This window comes from Nyctereutes procyonoides, unplaced genomic scaffold (assembly GCF_905146905.1).
Source record: "Nyctereutes procyonoides isolate TBG_1078 unplaced genomic scaffold, NYPRO_anot_genome, whole genome shotgun sequence".
NCBI lineage: Eukaryota > Metazoa > Chordata > Mammalia > Carnivora > Canidae > Nyctereutes > Nyctereutes procyonoides.
Window position 1 is genome coordinate 13,879,592 of NW_026575040.1, and position 20,630 is coordinate 13,900,221.

Here is a 20,630-nt window from a genome sequence, read left to right on the forward strand (position 1 = left end):
AAGTTATAACCAAGTGTGTCAGGAATGGCACATCACTAGTACTCCTTATATCCATGTCATCATCCTTAGTGAGTAATTATAATTGAGGTTCTTTACTTCCCTGAAGAGATTTTTGTTGGTTGGTTGGTTGGTTGGTAGGTTGGTTTTTTGCTTTGAGGGGGAGTTGTTTTTTTAAGGTCCGAGCATATGTACAGAATTTGGAGGTATATGTTACGATTAAATAATTTTTTTTCCTGTAAATGAAAGTTTAAATCTTTAGTTTGGAATTTGAGATCTCCATTAGGCCCATATATTTCTTTCCAGCTCTCATTCCCTACCATTCTTTTTTCTTTTTTTTTTTTTTTTTAGTTTAAATTCTAGTTAGTTAATTGGTTTCAGGAGTAGATTTTAGTGATTTATCACTTACATACCTACCCTTTTTTTTTTTTTTTTACCTACCATTTTTTTAATTGGAATATTCAAACCTGAAGAGCTGGTACCTTGTGCCCTCAGAGCATCTTTGAACTATTTACTCATGTTTTTTCCCCCATCTAGAATGTCTTTTTTTTTTTTGTCTTTCTAAATTTTATTGGCACTGAAATAGAACATGGGTTGAGCATAAACCTCTCCAAAAACAATTTTTTAAACCCCAAAGATACACACACACACACAAAAAAAAAACCTGAATACAAAATCTAACCTTTATCCCCAGCCTCCCTGTGGATGTGTTATTGTCCTTAAGGCAGCTAGATTGCCCCACAATTCGAGGTTTGAATTTAGCCAGTATAGGGCATATCACCAAGATAGCATCAATATAATTCACAGCAATGCACATAAGACAGGCGGATGGGTCAGGGAGAATCAAAGTCAAGGCTCTGGCTAGGGCACTGCATGGAGGGACAGTATGGATGGGGTCAGGGAGGAATCAAAGTCAAGGGCTCTGGGCTAGGGGCACTGCATGGAGGGACAGTATGAACTTTAGGGACTGAACTCTGGGGAGAAGAGAAAATAAAAAGAACAACAAAACCAAATACTAAGTACTTTAAGAATGGACTATATGACCTATGGTGACAGGTGACATCACTAACACTGAAAGTTTATTACAATAATGTTTCTGGCAAAATATTCTTTTAAAATATATATGCTTCCCAGGTATGGGGTGGTAAGGAAATGAGGCCAAAATGATCCTGCCTCAAAACTAAGAGTACATTAGCAAGAAACACAGAAATCATTATTGAATTAGATGCCACTAGAATATATAATTCTGGTAGAGAATAAAAGAGCACACATGAAATAGAAAGGAGGAGGTTACTCCTGTGTTGAGAGAAAGAGGTTAGAGTGTAGAAGGGATCAGGTTAAAGTCTCCAATAGCTCTCTGAAGCCCAGTGTGAACATTTCCCCTCTTCGTGATGAGTCCAAGAAGACTGCCAATGATATGATCCATGCTGAGAACATGCGACTTGGCCGAGACAAATACAAGACCCTGCGTCAGATCCGGTAGAATGTCTTTTACCTGCTCTTAGCCAGTCTGATCTCATTCAGTTTCTGAGGCTCAATTCAGTTCTCACCTTCTTCATGAATTTTTCCTAGCCTGTGCTGATCTCTTTGACCCTTTGAGCTTTTGCTGTTTGTATTCTTTACCTAATCATTAATACTCTTTGTGGAATATGGGAGGATTAAATATGAATAAATAAATGACTATATGTCAGTCTTTGATCAGTTGCAACTTATAGCATCTCCTTGTAATGTTTCTTGTAATATATTTCTACTTCCTATGTTTGTTAGGGTACAAGCTTACTGAGATCATCTACTGTTATCTTGTTCTTTCTCATAAACCCAATAGTTCGTTCCTATCACAGTGTTTTTTACAGAAGAGCTTATTAAATATTTATTAGACTGATTAACAAAAATATTTCCCGATTATTTTTGTGTTAAGCTATGAGATAAATTTTGTATATATTAACCATTGTTGAATATCAGTGCACACATTATTTTTTGTATGTACTTATACACTCACAAACACACATACTGCTCTGTTTTATTCTTGTATTTTAACACCTATACCTTTAAATTTTGTTTTATTGATTTGCTTTTGTCTCTGAGTTAAGAAATGTGTTCAAAAGTAATTACATACTATTTAAAGATAATTGATTGTTTTGCTTGAAAATATTCCACAGGAATCCAAACTTTCATTTCACAATGACAGTTTCCGGCTTGGTGAACTCAGACTACATCTTATGGCCTCCGTGGGGAAGATGTTTAAGGATGGCTCAATGAATGTCAGCCTTAAACTGAAAACATGCACACTTGATGATCTCAGAGAAGGCATTGAGAGAGCAACATCAAGGTTTGTCATCTCTGAACCTGCTGTACATTATTTAAATTTGACGTTATACCTTGCATTGCTGCCAGGCATTGATTGCTGGGCTTGGGATTATCAAAAGATGTCTTTGGTCATGCTTCAATTTGAAGTGCCTCAGTAAATAGTGCTAATATCAAATTCAATTGCTTTGAAGTTTGAATTAAAGGGAAACTTAATAATAAAATGGACTACTGTCTTAAAAGCAGGAACCAAGAGAATGTAAGAATTTTAATAATGAAATCCACATGGGGTGGTTTGTTGGTATTATGTTTTTCTCAATTGTCCCCAGTAGGCAGGATCTTTTTTTTTTTTAATGTCTAAATATCTAAATGTCTAAAACCTTCAGGTTTTAGATCATTGTCTTACTTATTTTTTCTATATATTTTAAAACAATGTTCTGAAATTTCTGTCAAAGTTTTACTAGAAATGGAACCCCTAGCATTTTTACCTTGATTCCAGTTTTATTTTTTTATTTTTTTTTCTTTGTCATAGTTTTTATTTTTATTTTTTTTAATAAATTAATTTTTATTGGTGTTCAATTTACCAACATACAGAATAACACCCAGTGCTCATCCCGTCAAGTGTCCCCCTCCGTGCCCGTCACCCATTCACCCCCACCCCCCGCCCTCCTCCCCTTCCACCATCCCTAGTTCATTTCCCAGGGTTAGAAGTCTTTATGTTCTGTCTCCCTTTCTGATATCTCCCACACATTTCTTCATTCCAGTTTTAAACAGTAACTTATATCAGCTTTCAATAAAGTGGGAAATAATGTAACTTTAATAGTCTAATTATATTTTTATTACTCTCTCAAATAACAAGACATAATATTTTTGTCCTTGACATTCTTTGGAGGAAAACTATGCTGCTCCCTAAATCTAAGACTCCATTGAATACATACTGGATACTTCTGAGCCCTTTGTTTTTCTTGGAGATGAATAAATGAGGAAAGAGTGCTGTCATGCAACCAGCTTTTCTAGTTTGCAAATTTCATGTTTGGGGTGGCTATCCACTATTGTATAGGCAAGGATGGTAAAGGCCGTTTTCTGTTTGGTAACCTGCTCTTCCTAGCACATGTGAGGACATAAGGGAACTATCATTGCAGACACTTGATAAACATTGACTGCTTTGAATTGGATTGAATACTTTTGGACTCATTATATAGGATGATCTTTGGAAATAAATTCATTCAAGAAGGTTTTATTTCATAAAATAATTTAAAGAGATTGTCCTTTAAATTTTGTGGGACCACATTAATGTCTTTTGTGAATTGCCAAAATTCCTTTCAGTAGTCATTCATTTATTTTTCTGATATTGCATTATAATTATATTCTGCAATTGCTTAATAACATGAATCTTGCTGTGGAGATTAGAGGACAATGTCTTAGTTGCTCATTAGCTAATTAGACTCTGGTTAACACTGACCTGTTTTCTGTTCAGATTACAAACCCAAAGGTGAATGAAAGATTATTTTAAGATGTTTAGGAAATTTTTCATCTTTTAAATTATTTTTGCAAGAATAAAATAATGAATGTACATATTTTTTAGAATGATTGATAAAAAGAACGACCAAGATGACAACAGTTCTATGATTGATATAAGTTACAAACAAAGCAAAACTGGAAGTCACATTGATGCTATTCTTGACAAGTTATATGTATGTGCCAGTGTGGAGTTTCTGATGACTGTGGCTGATTTCTTTATCAAAGCTGTGTCTCAGAATCCAGAAAATATGGCAAAAGAAGCACAGATTCCACTACGACAGACGGCCACAGCAAAAGTCAAGATGGAGAAAGGTTAGCAGCAAAATGTATCTGTCATAGATGACAACTTGTCATATATTTTAACAAAGATTACAGACAAAAAGATGAATGGACAATTTAAGAAAGAAAATTGCTCTTTCTAATTTAAATATATTCTGTGGAAAAACTTCAGTAAGCATAAATTTTTTAGAGATAGAGTAGAAATATATATTGGATTAGGGGCTAAGAAACCTCTGCTCTGGTTCTAACTCTGCCATTAACATTTCCTTACTTATCCAAAAATTGGGGGAGTTAATCTGGGTCTTTGGCTAGCAGTCTGTTTTATAGAAGGGCAATCATTTATTCAAAGAAAATATATGAAAGAATTATATAGCACATTGAAGAACAGTTGAACAGATAGAGCCAGAGAGTGGGGATATGGAGCACCCAGCCTGATGCCCCTGGACATCACTGTAAACAGCTTTAAACTCACCGGAGCATTTGCACGTGTCTGGTATTGATGTACACTGAAGTTATTTCCCTGCTCAATAAATTGTTTATTCCAGCATTACTACATAGACCAGTGATTTTCTGTGTTAAATTATAATAGTTTAAGGTCAGGCATTTATCTTTCTAATGTATAACTGAGCAAGATTGGAAAATGCCATTTACTGGCAAGATCAGAATTTAATTTTTCCATTTACCGTACCTAAATAGTAATCACATATGATATCTCTATATTCACATATATATTTAATGTATTTATAGTATAGATTGTAGTACACTGACTATGCATTTTATGGTAAAATCAAGGCCAACTTTGATATCAGAGTCTCTTATCCTCTTCCTTATATTCCCCTCTCTTGTTTTTTCCTCCTTGTCTTTGCAACATAGTCTAATACATGCTCATGTATATTATGTACACACTTGAATTCTGACAAAAACGACTTCAAAACCAGATTATTCTTGCTAGGTCAAAATGGAAATGTTCTTCTTATGACAGAAATCAGATTGCATTATCCCACAGAATCAGCTTTTGTTAATAATCATTTATCATTAGTATAACTATTAATATTGTTAGTTCTCCAATATCCATTATAACAAGATAATAGAAACAACTTAGTGACTTAAAGATAATATATACTCAAGGGACAGGATATATTTTACTACAACTTTTTTGGTTCCTATTTTTGGTCTTTCAGACGACTCTGTAAGACCAAATATGACTTTAAAGGCCAAGATCACAGATCCCGAAGTGGTATTTGTTGCCAATCTGACAAAAGCTGATGCTCCTGCTCTGACAGCCTCATTCCAGTGTAACCTCTCTCTGTCAACATCCAAACTTGAACAGATGATGGAAGCTTCTGTGAGAGATCTTAAAGTCCTGGCTTGCCCTTTTCTCAGAGAAAAAAGAGGAAAAAACATTACCACAGTAAGAATTATCTTATTATAAGCTTGGAGTGAGAATGACAGAAATCGTGGATTCATAGAATCCTAGAATATGAGGGCTCTATAAGACTTTAGAGATTATTTGCTGCAAATGTGAGGTTTTACAGATAAGGATGTGGAGTTAAATGATTCAGCCATGGCTGCTAGTGACGGAACTAAGAACTATCTTTATACTTGTTTTCTTTTCATTGTGCCATCTTTTGTTGAGCAGTTTTTGAATTTTAGTAAAAATCAACATTCCTCTTCAGCTGTTTTTTCATTTGTTTACCACAGTATATCCAGTGAATGAATGAACAAATGCATGAACGATTATTAAAATCTTTAAGCTTAGAATGAAAAAAATTTCATTTGGAGTCATGTGACCAAAAGAGATTGTGTTTTGCTGTATCAAAAGTTAACTTCAATTATTTGTTCACATTATTGTTGAAAAATATGATTTTAGTTAATTGGCTTAATTGCCATAAGAATAATTTTTAAATGTTAAATTGGAAATTTAACCTTAAAGAGGATAATTATATGACCCTTTTGCAGTGTTACTTTAAATTAAAATTTTTAGTGGCCTACATAAAGAAATGCAGTGCTAGGCTTAGTCTGTACTTTATCATGGAGCATTCTTTAGCAGGATCATCTTCTTTTGGCATATCACAGAGAGCTTATATTAATCACTCTGTTAAAAGTTCATCCCAATTTGTTTGAAATGACAGTTATGCAACACTTAATTCCCTCATTCAATTCAGATGCAAGGTTAGTTTATTTCTTTAATGATAAATGTATATAAATGTAAGCTTCAAAGTTTTAGTACATCATTGGGTTTGAAGATTTGAAATTTATTCTTGTAAGGACCTTATATAATACTTAGGACTGACCTCTTATTGATCATATGGAAACTTTCTATTTGCCTACCTTACCATAGTCTTTTTTAAATGTGTTAACAGAACTCTTTATGTAAATTAACAGTTTCAAGTGATTTAGTGGTCATAAAAATTACAATGAAATAACAATTTCATTTCATCAGGTACTTCTTTGTGAATGTAAGGCTTTAACATAGTCTTTACTTCATCTTTACAGATATTTTAAATGCATTTTTTTTTTACAGAGGGCATCATTTAAAGTATATTTCAGTGAAAGGAAATATTTTAAGATTCTATTAGTAAATGTACATTATTACTTATGAATTTGATCTAGAGGAATTAATAAAAACTGCTTTAAAGTACTTTTACAATGTTCACAGATTTGTCATAGTTCAGAAGAGCCCTCACAAGAAATTCTCAACTAGTTTAATTTGCCTTTTGCTTTTAGTAGTAGACTGTAAAGATCTCCAGTTAAGTAAGACATGTTCTTGTGTGTATTTTATATATACGTATATATGTATATATATACATATATAGGAAATGTGAATTTCATTTATTTGTTTCTAGGTCTTACAGCCATGTTCTTTATTTATGGAAAAATGTATGTGGGCCTCAGGAAAACAAAATATAAGTATTATGGTTGAAGAATTTATAATTAAGGTTAGTGTCTCTCATATTATTTGAGTAAAAATTCTTATTTTTCTAACAATATCTTTTACTAGCTGTTGTAACTATAGCATTATGCTAGTCATTCACATATTTAAACAGTAAATACCACTAACATTAAAATACTTTTTTCTTGAAAGCAAATGTTTGTTTCTATCTTTTTATAAAAGAGTACTTTTAAATATCTACAAATGATCAGGATAGTTTTTATCTCTTATTGGCGTGTGTGTATGTTAGAGAGGAGATTGGGTTTGGGGGACAAAAGATGAGGTGGAAAGAGAAGGCAAGGAGGGATGGAAAAATGAAGTTGTTATCGTTTGTAGTAAGTTATTTTTAGGCTTTTGAGGTATGATTTGAATTTAATAATTGTGTAATTAAATGTTTTATTTGTCTTATGAAATATTTACAATGAATGACAGATGTATGCTAGAAATAAATTATTAGGATTTACTTTTTTTAAAATCTCTTACATTTGAAATATTGAAGAAACAATCTCTTCTCCAATGGCATTTGTATTGTTTAAGTATGACCTCATGATAGCTTATAAGTGGAAGATATAGAATACTTACCAAAATCTATTTCTTTCTCTGTCCAAAGGACCCAAGATTGAGATGGTTAATACCAATTCTGATAGTAGCTATAAAATAGCCAATAGTGATTAAACCAAGGCTCAAACTAATGTCATTTGAGTTACTATACAAATAACAATATAGATTTCTCTCAATGTTTTAAAATACTAGGTAGTTTTAGATTTCATTTTGTTAACAAATTTATTTCTTTAAAAACTTAAAGTAATAAATGGGGGAAGAAGTTCTTGAATTTACATGCACTTAACCTAAGACAATAGGTTAGGTTAAGGTGCTGGGGGAATTGTCTTTTCTTTGTATATCAGCTTACTTGTTTATTAAGCAAACATTTTTTGAGTTCTTACTATGTATGAAAAATGTCCTGTACAAGGTATTGGGAATATAGTCCCTACCTTCAAAAAATTTAATGACATATGTGAGAGAAAGAAGTAAATCAGTGAGTCCAGCTTTCAGAGCTAGAGGTGTGCACAAGGTGCTACAGGGAGCACAGGCAAGGTGCCTCTAATTCAGACCAGGACATCTGAACAAGCTGCCTTAGAGTGGGGCTGCTTGAACTAAGTTTTCAAAGTCTGATGAAGGTTAGATGGACGGGAAAGGTAAGGGTTATTAAGACAGAACCTGCAGTATGCACAAAAGCAGGGGTATGAAAAACCCTTTTAAGACTTAGAGGGGTAATCCCACATGGCTGGAGAGAAAAGTGTGGTGGAGTTGTAAGATTGAGAGCACAAATAGGTGACATTGCTAAGGCAAGGACGAAAAATGGACTTGGTTGACAGGTAAGTTTGGGAAGAAGTACTTATCAGATCCTTCATTTGGTGATGGAATCCTATCTTTTTAGCATATTAAATGAGTAAAGGATGTGAGAACTGAACAGTATAGGAATCCACTTAACTTACTTAACTCCTATTGCTTAGACTTTAGGTTTCCTTTGTTAGCTAATTGATTAGGCGTTAGTCACAAAGGCCTTTGTGTTCCTAAGCTGAACAGAAGTTTGAACTTTATCCTTAAAGTTATGGGAGATTGAAGATTTATGGCATAGGAATGGCATTCCCAGGTTTGGGTTTTAGAAAAATAGTACTTGTGGAAGTGTGGAGGATGGGTTCTGAGGATGTGGACTGGACAAGAAGGCATTGTCAGCATAGAGCTAAGGCACAGTGATAGGAATAAGGAGGTGAGCAAAGATACTATACAAAGATAATAAGTATAAGTGTAAGCTAAGTGTAAGGCTAAGCTAAGGGCTAAGTGTAAGGAGATTCCTAGTGATTCTTAGGCTTTTTGTTTTAGTAAGACAAATGAAAACCATGTATGTATACCTTGCTGAGGATTGTGTATGTTAGTTTAGTTAATACAGCTATTTGAAAAATGAAAAAATCAGTTATACTTCTACATTTTTCTGTTCACATAGCACTTTTTTATTCTGAATTGATCAATTTAACTTTAGTTTTTAAAAATTGACATATAATGTTAATTACTTAATTCCAGATTAGCCTGAGCAGAAATCATCATTATGAGAGAAGTTAGTTGACTTGACATATAATTTTGTGTATTCCCTTTTGTTTTCCTTAGGTTTGAATGTAATATATTTAATATTTACTTATATTTAATTCATTTTTTAACTTTTGTGTTATGTATTATTCTTATGTGGGAAACAATTTATTCTTAAAACTTTTCTGCTTTCTTTTAAAGATTTCACCAATAATTCTGAATACTGTGATGACAATCATGGCTGCTATGACTCCAAAGACAAAAGAAGATGAATCCAAGGATACATCTAAGGAAACAGAAAATCTTTGGGGTGTCAAACCTATTAGTGATTATAACTCTTGGTTTCTTGGTGTTGACATGGCAACCGAAGTAACAGAAAATTTCAAAGACATTCAGCATCAATCAGTAGAGGAAAATTGTGCTGTTGCTGTAGAGTCAGTTCAAGTTACTTTAGAATGTGGCCTTGGACATCGAACTGTACCTTTATTGCTGGCAGAGTCTAAGTTTTCTGGAAATATTAAAAATTGGACTTCCCTAATGGCTGCTACTGCTGACATGACATTAGAGGTATGATACCATCATTTAGTACTTCCAGAGCCAACTCCTCAAAAGTACAATTGCAGAACTAGGATGTGAACTTTTGTTTCTGCATCATCACAGCAAGTGTAATATCTATTAATAGATAATACATTTTAACATTAACTTGTTAATACATAGTATTATTTCATTGGCTATTATTTTTTGTTAAATAATTTGTTTATGGCAGTAAAGTAAGAGTAAAGGAAAATGCACCCTCCTTATTAATAGATATTCTTTGTGTCTTCAGATGTGTTAAAATGACAATTGACATGTAACATTAATTACACAATACTTTTTCCTACTGGTTATAGAAATATGTGGTTAAAGTTGAAAGACTCTGTTAATATAATTCTGTGCCTTTCAGGTTCACTATTACAATGAGACTCATGCTATTTGGGAGCCACTGATTGAGCGAGTGGAGGGGAAGAGACCATGGAATTTAAGGCTTGATGTAAGGAAACCATGAAATATCTTTATATTGAATGGTACTGAGGACATTCATTTATATTTTTCAGTACAATGATTCTCAAGATGTGGTCTAGGATTCTAGAGGCCCTTTCAGGGGGTCCATGGCATCAGAACTATTTTCATAATAATACTCAGACATTATATATTGTTTTTATTTTCATTCTCTCATGAGCATACAATGGAATTTTCCAGAGACTATGTGATATTACAACAGAATGAATACTGAGCAAAAATGAGAATTTACCTCTCTTAAGGCAGGCACTAGAGAGATTTGAAATACCCCTCTTTTTACTAAAAAGATAACTTTAATAGTTATCGTTCATTAAATATTATTTAACATATAATTATTATTTAAAATGAATATTTAAAATTTTCTTCAGTTTTAGTTTCTAATAGAGTTCACAATGATAGATATAATGCATATAAATGAAGCTCTTTTGAGATCTTCATTGGTTTTGGTTTTAAGAGACCAAAAGTTTTGAGAAAACTTGAATTCTAGTTCATGATTTTTTTTTGTGTTATCTCCTTATGGTATTTCTTGAGAACACTTTAGAATCTTATATACCAAAGCACAATTTCTAAACTAAAAGGAACATGAATTATATACCCTTAACAAATTATTACAATACCATTCTCTGGAGTAGCCTGATTGAGTGTGAGGCACTGAACTTGACTCAGCAGATGCTTATTTTTTAAAAAAATGAGAAGTCATTTAACCTGTTTCCCAATTTCTTCTCAGTAAAGTTGAAAAATATTTCTGACCTACCTGTCTCTGGCACGGACAGGCTAACAATTTTTTATAAGGCTTTGGCTCTATTAGAACAAAAACTGTGATGGAACATGATAACTGGTTGAAAGCTTATTGTAGTATTTATAGATGGTAATGGTAAAAAGTAGAAGGACCTCCAGTCAGTTTAGAGTTCAGGGTCATCTTTTTTTTTTTTTTTTTTTATTCATGAGAGACAGAGAGAGAGGTGGAGAAGCAGGCTCCTTTCAGGGAGCCCGATGTGGGACTCAATCCCAGGGTCCCGGCATCATGACCTGAGCCAAAGGCAGATGCTCAACCACTGAGGCACCCAGGCACCCCGAGTTCAGGGTCATTTTAGATCACTCATCAACACTTAAGGACTGATTTAGTCAGGTGACACTGGGCAAATATTGTTAGCTGACTTTGAGTGCTTTCATGGCACAGCCTTTGTTTTTAAAGATATCATTTATTTATTCATGAGAGAGACAGAGAGAGAGAGAGAGAGAGAGGCAGATACAGAGGCAGAGGGAGAAGCAGGCTCCATGCAGGGAGACCAGTGTGGGACTCGATCCCAGGACTGAGGAATCAGGACCCGAGCCAAAGGCAGATGCTCAACCACTGAGCCACCCAGGCATCCCTCATGGCACAGTTCTAAACATTAGCCCACACACTGACTACGCAAAGAAGGACTGCTGATCTGTGGTAAATCTAGGCGAAGAACTAATTATTTTTGAAAATGAGGCTATTAAGGAGTCTTCATATAAAATGACCAATTTAGGAGATTTTAACTCTTTGAGAGTTTTTTAATTTTAATTTTATTATTAATTGACTGATAACTTAAATATGCTGTTATTTATTCTCATAGATAAAGAAGAATCCGGTCCAGGATAGAAGTTTAATGCCAGGAGATGATTTTATTTTTCTTCCTGAGCCACAAACTGCAGTTCATATTTCTTCAGGAGATACAATGAATATAACAATATCCAAAAGTTGCCTTAATGTCTTCAACAATTTAGCCAAAGTATGTTTGGTTTTTGCTTTGAATATTTCAAATGGGATTCAAAATTGAAACATGTATGAATTATTTACATTTGTCATCAAAATTAGTTTCTTAAAAATGTATAGTCATAGTTAAATTTTGGAAAACATGAATTTTTTGAAAATTTTATTGTGATATTATGTTCCTTTTCAGGGTTTTTCAGAGGGCACTGCTTCTACTTTTGACTACTCTTTAAAAGATAGAGCTCCTTTTACGGTAAAAAATGCTATAGGTGTTCCTGTCAAGGTGCAGCCCAATCATAGTCTTAGAGTAATAGGCTCCCCTGGGAAAAGTGGTGTTTATGATGTTGATGTTGGTCAAAATTTGGAATTGGAATATGCTAGCATGGAACCTTCACGACAAGGAAAATTATCTGTATTGAGCCGTCAAGAAAGCTCCTTCTTCGCTCTAACCTTTGGTATGCTATATTTATTTTATTTTATGGGCATATTTGGAATTATAGGTGTGGTGCTTATTTTTGATAAAATTTGAAGATACTGTTGCAGATATCATGGGAAACAGCATTTCTAAAGGCTTGAAACAAATAATTTTTTTATAAATTTATTTTTTATTGGTGTTCAATTTGCCAACATATAGAATAACACCCAGTGCTCATCCCATCAAGTGCCCTCCTTGAAACAAATAATTGATCAAACTCTTTTCTTCTTCTTCTAAACCTGAAAAAATTAAATTTCGTTAGGAATTACCTGGTGTGGGCAGCCTGGGTGGCTCAGCGGTTTAGTGCCTCCTTTGGCCTAGGGTGTGGTCCTGGAGACCCGGGATTGAGTCCCATGCCGGGTTCCCTGCATGGAGGCTGCTTTCTCCCTCTGCCTATGTCTGTGCCACCCCCCTCCCTCTCTCTGTGTTTCCCATGAATAAATAAAATCTTAAAAAAAAAAAAAAAGAATTACCTGGTGTGCCTAGGTGGTTCATTTGCTTAAGTGTCTGCCTTTGGTTGAGGTCATGATCCCCAGGGTCCTGGGATCGAGCCCTGGGTTCGTCTGCCTGCTCAGTGGGGACTCTGCTTCTCTCCCTCCCTGTTTCCCTCCCTACTGCTTATGCTAGCTCTAACTCTCTCACTTGTTCTCTCTCTCAAATAAATAAAAATATAAAAAAAAATTTTAAAGAATTACCTTAGATCATGATCCTCGGGATTGTGGAATCGAGCCCTGTGTCCAGTTCTGCACTCAGGGAAGAGTCTGCTTGAGGTTATCTCTCTCCTTCTGACCCTGCCACCCCACTAACATGCATGTGCTATCTAAAATAAATGTCTTAAAAAAAAAGATTTGCCTTAGAAAGTTAGATTTTTTTCTGTGCCCTTAAATAATACAATATGTAGTAGGCTTCAAAAAGAACATGTTCAAAGAGGAGAGGAAAATCAACTATATTCAGAAGTCTTAAAATATTGACACTAATATCACTATTACAACAAAAAGGTATTATTCTATATAGTTGAAAACAAGGAGCCAGTTGGATGTTTTAATACATTTTTTAAGTTTTTATTTCAATTCCAATTAGTTAACATACAGTGTAATATTAGTTTCAAGTGTACAATATAGTGACTCATCACTTCCATACACCGATACTCATCACAAGTGCACTCCTTAATCCTCATCACCTGTTTCACCCATTCCCCCCCCCCCCCCCCCCCGGTAATTATCAGTTTGTTCTCTAGCGTGAAGAACCTGTTTCATGGTTTGTTTGGTCTTTTAAAAAGATTTATTTGTTTGTTTATTTTGAGAGATTGAGAGTATGTATGTAAGAGCAAGAGGAAGGAGGGGCAGAGTTCCAAGCAGACTCGCTACTGAGCGTGGAGCCTGAAGGAGGGCTTGATCCTAGGATCCCAAGATCATAACCTGAGCTGAAATCAAGAGTTGGATGCTTAACCAGCTGAGCCACCCAAGTGCCCCTGTTTCTTGGTTTTAGTACAACTTAAAACCCCAAGAGAAATTGTTTTGGGTCAAAAAGTTTTATAACTTGATTCTTTTCTTTTCTTAAATTTTAGTTTCTTCAGTTTCCTTTCTTTGTTAGTTCCTGTGTCTTAGAAAAGCATTTTGTGTAGTCATCAGTTTTAGTCATGAAGAGGAATAGTCTTGTCATTATTTTAAGGTGTTGATAAGTACTTTGTCTCAGAGAAATATAGGTAAATATTTGGAATGTTTCTCACTCATGCTCTGCCTTAGTACCTCATGGATATACGGAAGTTGCAAAAGTCCCTGTTGCCAGATCTGGAAGGCGATTGTATAATGTACGGAATCCCAATGCCAGTCATTCTGACTCAGTCTTGGTACAAATTGATGCAACTGAAGGGAATAAAGTAATTACCCTTCGCTCTCCTCTGCAGGTAATGCATTAAAGTGAATTGTGTCCCTTCACATTAAGAAGTATTCAGTCATTTAGCTGAATATATGAAAATAGCAAAACATTAGGTCAATACTGATTATTCAGAAATAAATTGTAGATTGAACTGGCTGCTATTTCCATTCCAACTTGCTTTTGTAATACTCTTCATTTTAAATGTCTGATTAAACAGTCTTGCTACTTGAAAGCCCAATTTTGTTATGGTCTAGGTTTAAAACTAATGAAGCTTTTTGTCTATTTCTTTAAAGACTTAGAACTGGGAGTATTAATAATTATAGCTGGTTGTCAAATAGGATAACATTCTATTCTCTTTGTTTATCACTTGGGACTGTGTTTTTCTAGTATGTGTAAGAGAATATTGGAATGATTTCCCCAGAACAAAATTTTAGTATCTTAATATTTTCTACCTTTAAGTCTTTATCCATTTTTCCTCTGTCCATTATTACAGGTTTCATTATATGGTCATCAAAAGAACATTTCTTCCTACTTATAGCATCAGATCAAAAATTAAAAGATTATTAGCCATTGTTATCTCTCAGCGACTAGCTCAAGCTTATATCACATTGTAATGAAGAAAAGAGAGTTTATTACTTTCCCTCATGTTTCTTTTTCTATCCTTTTCTATTTTTATATGGTGCATTGAAAAAGGTTGTAATGGGGGAAATATTATGAATGAACTCTTCAAAACTAGTATGTTTTATACATTAACAGTGAACATCAGCATAGAGCATGTGAATATCTTAGAAATTTTCAACTATCACTTAAACATCTAGTCTCTCACATATAGCATTTAAATATCCTAAATTCTAATTATCCGTAAAAATATCTTCTAATACTGGGTTTGAAACTTTTTAGATCTAAAATAACTGTGCAGTGTTCATTTTTCTTTCAAGTACCTGTATCTTTTTAAACAACTTGTATATCTTCTTTATCTAACAGATTAAAAACCATTTCTCTATTGCATTCATCATCTATAAATCTGTTAAAAACGTTAAGCTATTGGAGCGCATTGGAATAGCCAGACCTGAAGAGGAGTTCCATGTTCCTTTAGATTCATATAGGTACATACTTCTTTGAACATACCAAATTTTAAAAGGTTCATAATACATATTTTTAATTCTGTGAATTGGGATCTATATTCTAGAAAAGGTAGCCTTATTTTTCATTATCTAAAGATATGTAAAAGCCAATTTTAGGAAATATATAGAGAAATACATTTATTTAATTATTGAATTTACCAGATGAAAATTTCTTGTATATTCAGTGTTTTAGAATTTTGAAATATATCTTTATTAGATTGCCTTTATATTTGAAATGACTATTTTTTCTGACTTGTCACTGTTTACAGATTTTTTTTTTTCTTGGAAAGTTCTTCCATGGGTTAGCTATGTGACTTTGGGCAAGTTTCTTAACCTTTCATATCCTTGTTTTCCTCATCTGTAAAAATTGGAATAATAGTACTTACCTTACAGTGTTACCAAAAAGATTTCATGAGATTCTTTTTCTTGATAAAAAAAATTTTTCCCTACTCTGTTTTATTTTTTTTCTCTAGATGTCAGTTGTTTATTCAGCCAGCTGGTATCTTAGAAAATCACTACAAAGTATCCACCACTTATATTTCTTGGAAGGAAGAACTTCACAGGAGCAGGGAAGTCAGATGCATGCTTCAATGTCCATCAGTAGAAGTCAACTTCTTACCTCTCATTGTCAATACTGTTGCTCTGCCTGATGAATTAAGCTATATATGTACCCATGAGGAAGACTGGGATCCAGCTTACATTATTCATCTTTATCCTACCCTCACTTTGCGGAACCTTCTCCCATATTCTCTAAGATACTTACTTGAGGTATGTCTCCTGTATTTTGTTTGACCTTTATTATTGCAGAATGAATTCAGGTTTTTTTTTTTACTGTGTTTTTAGGTGAGGTCAGTATTTTCCATAGCATACTCATAATGCTTTAATAATATTAATAACAGCAAAAACTGATACAGCATTTAGTATATGGTAATCACTGTGCCATGTGATTTACATGTATTAACACATTTAATCCTTGCAATAACCTTTTGAAGTAGGTACTATGATTAGGCCCATTTTACAGATGAAGAAACTGAGTCACAGAGGGGTTAAGTAATAGGCCCAAGAACCCACAGCTAGTAAGTTGAAGAGCTGGGATTTGAACCATGCAATTTGGCTCCTTTGCTTGCTACCACTGAACTCTGCTGTATCTGCTATGAGTTAAGAGCCATAAAAATTTCTGTTAATTAAGTAAAATTCCAGTAGCTAATAGATAGAAAAAAGCCAATGGGTAAATACTTCATCTTATATTCTTTTAAAGTTTATTTTAAAGTTTTTATTTTAAAGTTAATAGTATGATTATTTGATCCAGGTTTCTGTTGAACTTAAGATAGTTTGAGAAATAATGAGTTTTTAATAATGATGTATAATAAATATTTTTAGATTTTCATGCCACAACATTTTAAAATACAAAAGTCTGGGTAGTGTTGGAACCTAAATTATTTCTTTTCTTTATCTGACAATGAGCTACCATTGAGGTCTAAAGACTAAAATGAATTAAATGAACTAACTAGTACTTATGTAAGAGAAGCTTTCAAAAAGAAAGCCTGATTTATTATTTGGCTATTATTCATTTTGGAAATAATTCTACCCTATTACTTAGGTAGCTTGTCAGAATAGTTTGATATCACTTTCCTTCTCCTATTTATATGGGAACCACTAGGCATAGTGTGTGAATAGCAGATAAAGCAGAAGCCCAGGCAATTAAGTGGCTCATTTAATGATGCAGACAACAGCCAGCATTCCTGCATCCATCCTTTGATTCTTGGCATAGATCTTTTTTTTTCAAAACTTTTGGCTATTGGCCTACTTATGGCCAAAAGATAATTTTTTGCCTTTGGCTATGATACAGTGTTTTCTTTCTAGTTCTTAGTGGTTATTGGACACTCAGAATATGTAAACATGGTACTTCATTGAAGAAATGTCAGTTAATCTGAATCTGATAAGTTATTTATTAGCCTTTGTATAAAATATGGATATTGCTATTGCAGAGGTTTTAATAAAATCACTAAGCAAATTTCATTTTTGTTTGTCTTTAGGGAACAGCAGAAACTCATGAGCTAGCAGAAGGCAGTGCTGCTGACGTTCTACATTCAAAAATCAGTGGGGAAGTAATGGAATTAGTTCTGATGAAATATCAGGGCAGAAACTGGAGTGGACATTTCCGTATATGTGATACACTTCCCGAATTCTTTCTTGTATGTTTTTCCTCTGACTCTGCAGAAGTGATGACAATTGACTTGTCAATACATGTCAGACGAATTGGCAGCCGGATGGTGCTATCTGTCTTTAGTCCCTATTGGCTAATCAACAAGACATCTCGGGTTCTCCAGTATCGTGCAGAAGACATTCACATGAAACATCCAGCTGATTTCAGGGATATTATTTTATTCTCTTTCAAGAAGAAGAACATTTTTAGTAAAAATAAGGTGTGTTTTGGTTAATTTAACAATTAAAAATAGATAAATTCCTAACCTGGAAACTCATGAGTCATTAGCCTTCCCTGAATCACCAGTTGCTAAGTGCCACTGGTATGAAGTAGGTCCAAGGAGACTTTTCAGGAATACATGATCAAGTGGCATGTTAGGACCAGCAGGTTTCCCAAAGCTGAATTGCCCTTTTCTCTATGGCCTTTAGAATTACTTCTGTTCTTTTAGTAGTGTCAGGTAGAAAGCCAGATTTACCAGTAATGAAATAGCATTTCCAAAGGTGGAAGAGTTGGATTTGGCTTATGTTAACTGAGCTCACCTAGGTATGTAGCTACTAAGCCAGGCCTCTGAGAAAGAACCTAGGGTCTACGCCTGATCTTTTGTGCTCTGGTCCCTTCTTTCCTTTGTAGCTTCCTATCTTGGAATTGCTTATCATATACACCCCAAGTACTTGCTGCTAGACCTTTGTCTGTGCTGCATCCTCTGCTAAGAATGCCTCTTCCCCTATGCTTTCCCTGACTGCCAGATCTTTTCTGGCTATCTCTGCTGTTCTGCCATCGACTATCATTTTGCTCAGGCCTGACATGTGAAGGATTTCTAACTGTCTGAAGTGGAGCTAGATGTTACATCCGTGTCCTCTTAGAGCAGGGGTTCTCAAATTTTAGTATGCATTAGAATCACCTTTAGAGCTTTTAAAACACATTTCTGGGTTGTTCCCCTTTCATTTGATTTACTAGGTCTGGATAGGGTCTGAACATTGCATTTCTAACAGATTGTCAGGTGATGCTATTGGTGCTGGTCCAGGGACCCCATTTTGAGAATCACTGTCCTAAAGTGTCAATTAATCTATAGATTGTAGTTACTTGTTTATGTGTCTTACCTCTGGTTGTCCACAGGTTTTTTATAATCTAGTTGGGTAGACAGAGGAACACGATTAGATCTCTTCTATAAAACTTCGTCTAAATCTCATAGCCAGAAGTAAACGTTTTACCTTCTCACCTTGATAGCATTTTGTACCACTCATATAGCTCTTAATAACATTGAGCCCCATGTCATAATTATTAGTATATGTTTCTCATCTCCCTATTTAGTTGAAGACTGGAACTGTGTCCTCTTATCTTGTATTCTGCTGATCATGATTCCCTTTATTTAACATTTGCTGAATAATGTTAAAGGCATAAATTCTCTATGTTTTAAAACTTTAAGAATTTGTTAGCTCAGTATCTTAAGTGTAATACTGAAAATATTTTACATAATTTTTTTTTAAGCAATGGAGGGTCTCATTGGTATACATTTTTAAATTTGCTAAACTCATTTCATAGGCGAATAGGAAGATCAGAGCTCTGCTTTTATTGGCCTCTGGAACATCTATGGCTGTATGACCCATTGGCAGTATGACTTTATGTTTTTCGGTGTCCCATGATACTAAATCAATTTCTGTAGTCTGACAACTTTCCCTCAAATAAAATACAACATAGTCTTTAAGGTTTCTTTTGTAATGATTATGTGTTCTCTGGTATAGGTACAATTAAAAATTTCAACTAGTGCCTGGTCCAGTAGTTTTTCATTGGATACAGTGGGAAGTTATGGGTGTGTGAAGTGTCCTGCCAACAATATGGAATACCTGGTAAGAGTCTGCTTCCTTATTTACTTCTTACTTTATTCATGTTTTCTTTGGTTCATTAAACCAGCTAAATTCTAGGGGGCACAGAAATTTGAAATCGGAGTATTATGTAAAGGACTGTTACCTCTATAAATTTCTGTGGTCCTAGTATCAGGACAAAACCTGAATTTGATATCAAAGTTTAAAGCAGCAAGTTGAATGCATTGAAGTAAGCAACTTGGTGAATATTCGGAGTATATTAGAATCCTCATTCCATATTACTCCCTGCCAAATGACTGAAAATTTGAGTAATCTGATACCATTTGACCTGTTTTATTGCTACTTTGAAATTCTCTTCTTAGTTCATTAACAGAGAGATGATAAAGCAGCAAAGCTTGAGCCTCTCCACTAAATATAAAACAATTTATATCTGGAATGTTAAAAAACAAAAAATATAAATAAACTAAATATGTTATTACAAGTCATCATTAGTTAGATTACCCCTTGATATTTCTTGAATTGATTTCAGATGGAGCCAAATACAGGAACCAAAAATTTTTGAGTTAGAACATTAGTTGAATATGGCTTATATTAGTTATTTCATTTAACAAGTGTTATTTTAAAATACTTTAAGAAATCTATGTGTGAATGGAGTATGTGTTTGTAGATTTCAGAGAAGCTATATAAAGTACTGGGAAATGATAAATTTGTTTGTTACTTTATACAGGTTGGTGTTAGCATCAAAATGAGCAGTTTTAATCTTACACGAATAGTTACTCTGACCCCCTTTTGTACCATTGCAAACAAGTCATCATTAGAACTAGAAGTTGGTGAAATTGCATCTGATGGCTCAATGCCAACTCATAAGTGGAACTATATTGCTTCTTCAGAGGTAAAATATTCTTTACTGGCTGCTAAAATGTACAAATAAATATAGACATACAAATAAGAATTGCATATACTTCTTTGTTATATTCATTTTGCTATGGTATTTGTGTATTAAAATATGATAGCCAGCTTTGACTTTTGACTATAAACTCATGTTTCAAAAGAAGAAAATTACTGGTAATACTTATCATCAGTAGAGGGCTAACACCTAGTCTTTAGTTCTTCCTATATGTGTAGAACATATGGATGTGTACTGTGAAAACATAAAGATAATGTACTATGAATTATCTCAGTAGTGAGGAAAATGTCTCTGCATTCAAG

At 34.0% G+C, this 20,630-nt stretch overlaps 1 protein-coding gene across 2 annotated transcripts in view; it reads left to right on the forward strand.

Annotated features, from left to right (window-relative positions):
- Positions 1 to 20,630, forward strand: part of VPS13C (vacuolar protein sorting 13 homolog C) — a 174,369-nt gene that overhangs the window by 111,223 nt on the left and 42,516 nt on the right. For both annotated transcript variants that reach the window (XR_008663727.1, XM_055319705.1), the window contains exons 48-61: positions 2,157 to 2,326; positions 3,887 to 4,134; positions 5,283 to 5,512; positions 6,948 to 7,040; positions 9,320 to 9,685; positions 10,062 to 10,148; positions 11,779 to 11,934; positions 12,106 to 12,370; positions 14,136 to 14,296; positions 15,253 to 15,374; positions 15,866 to 16,160; positions 17,429 to 17,818; positions 19,341 to 19,445; positions 20,149 to 20,313. Coding sequence is in view for 1 of the 2 variants with exons in the window: in XM_055319705.1 (XP_055175680.1) it covers positions 2,157 to 2,326; positions 3,887 to 4,134; positions 5,283 to 5,512; positions 6,948 to 7,040; positions 9,320 to 9,685; positions 10,062 to 10,148; positions 11,779 to 11,934; positions 12,106 to 12,370; positions 14,136 to 14,296; positions 15,253 to 15,374; positions 15,866 to 16,160; positions 17,429 to 17,818; positions 19,341 to 19,445; positions 20,149 to 20,313 (2,853 nt within the window). In the remaining variant the exon portion in view is untranslated. The remainder of the gene's footprint in view (positions 1 to 2,156; positions 2,327 to 3,886; positions 4,135 to 5,282; positions 5,513 to 6,947; positions 7,041 to 9,319; positions 9,686 to 10,061; positions 10,149 to 11,778; positions 11,935 to 12,105; positions 12,371 to 14,135; positions 14,297 to 15,252; positions 15,375 to 15,865; positions 16,161 to 17,428; positions 17,819 to 19,340; positions 19,446 to 20,148; positions 20,314 to 20,630) is intronic.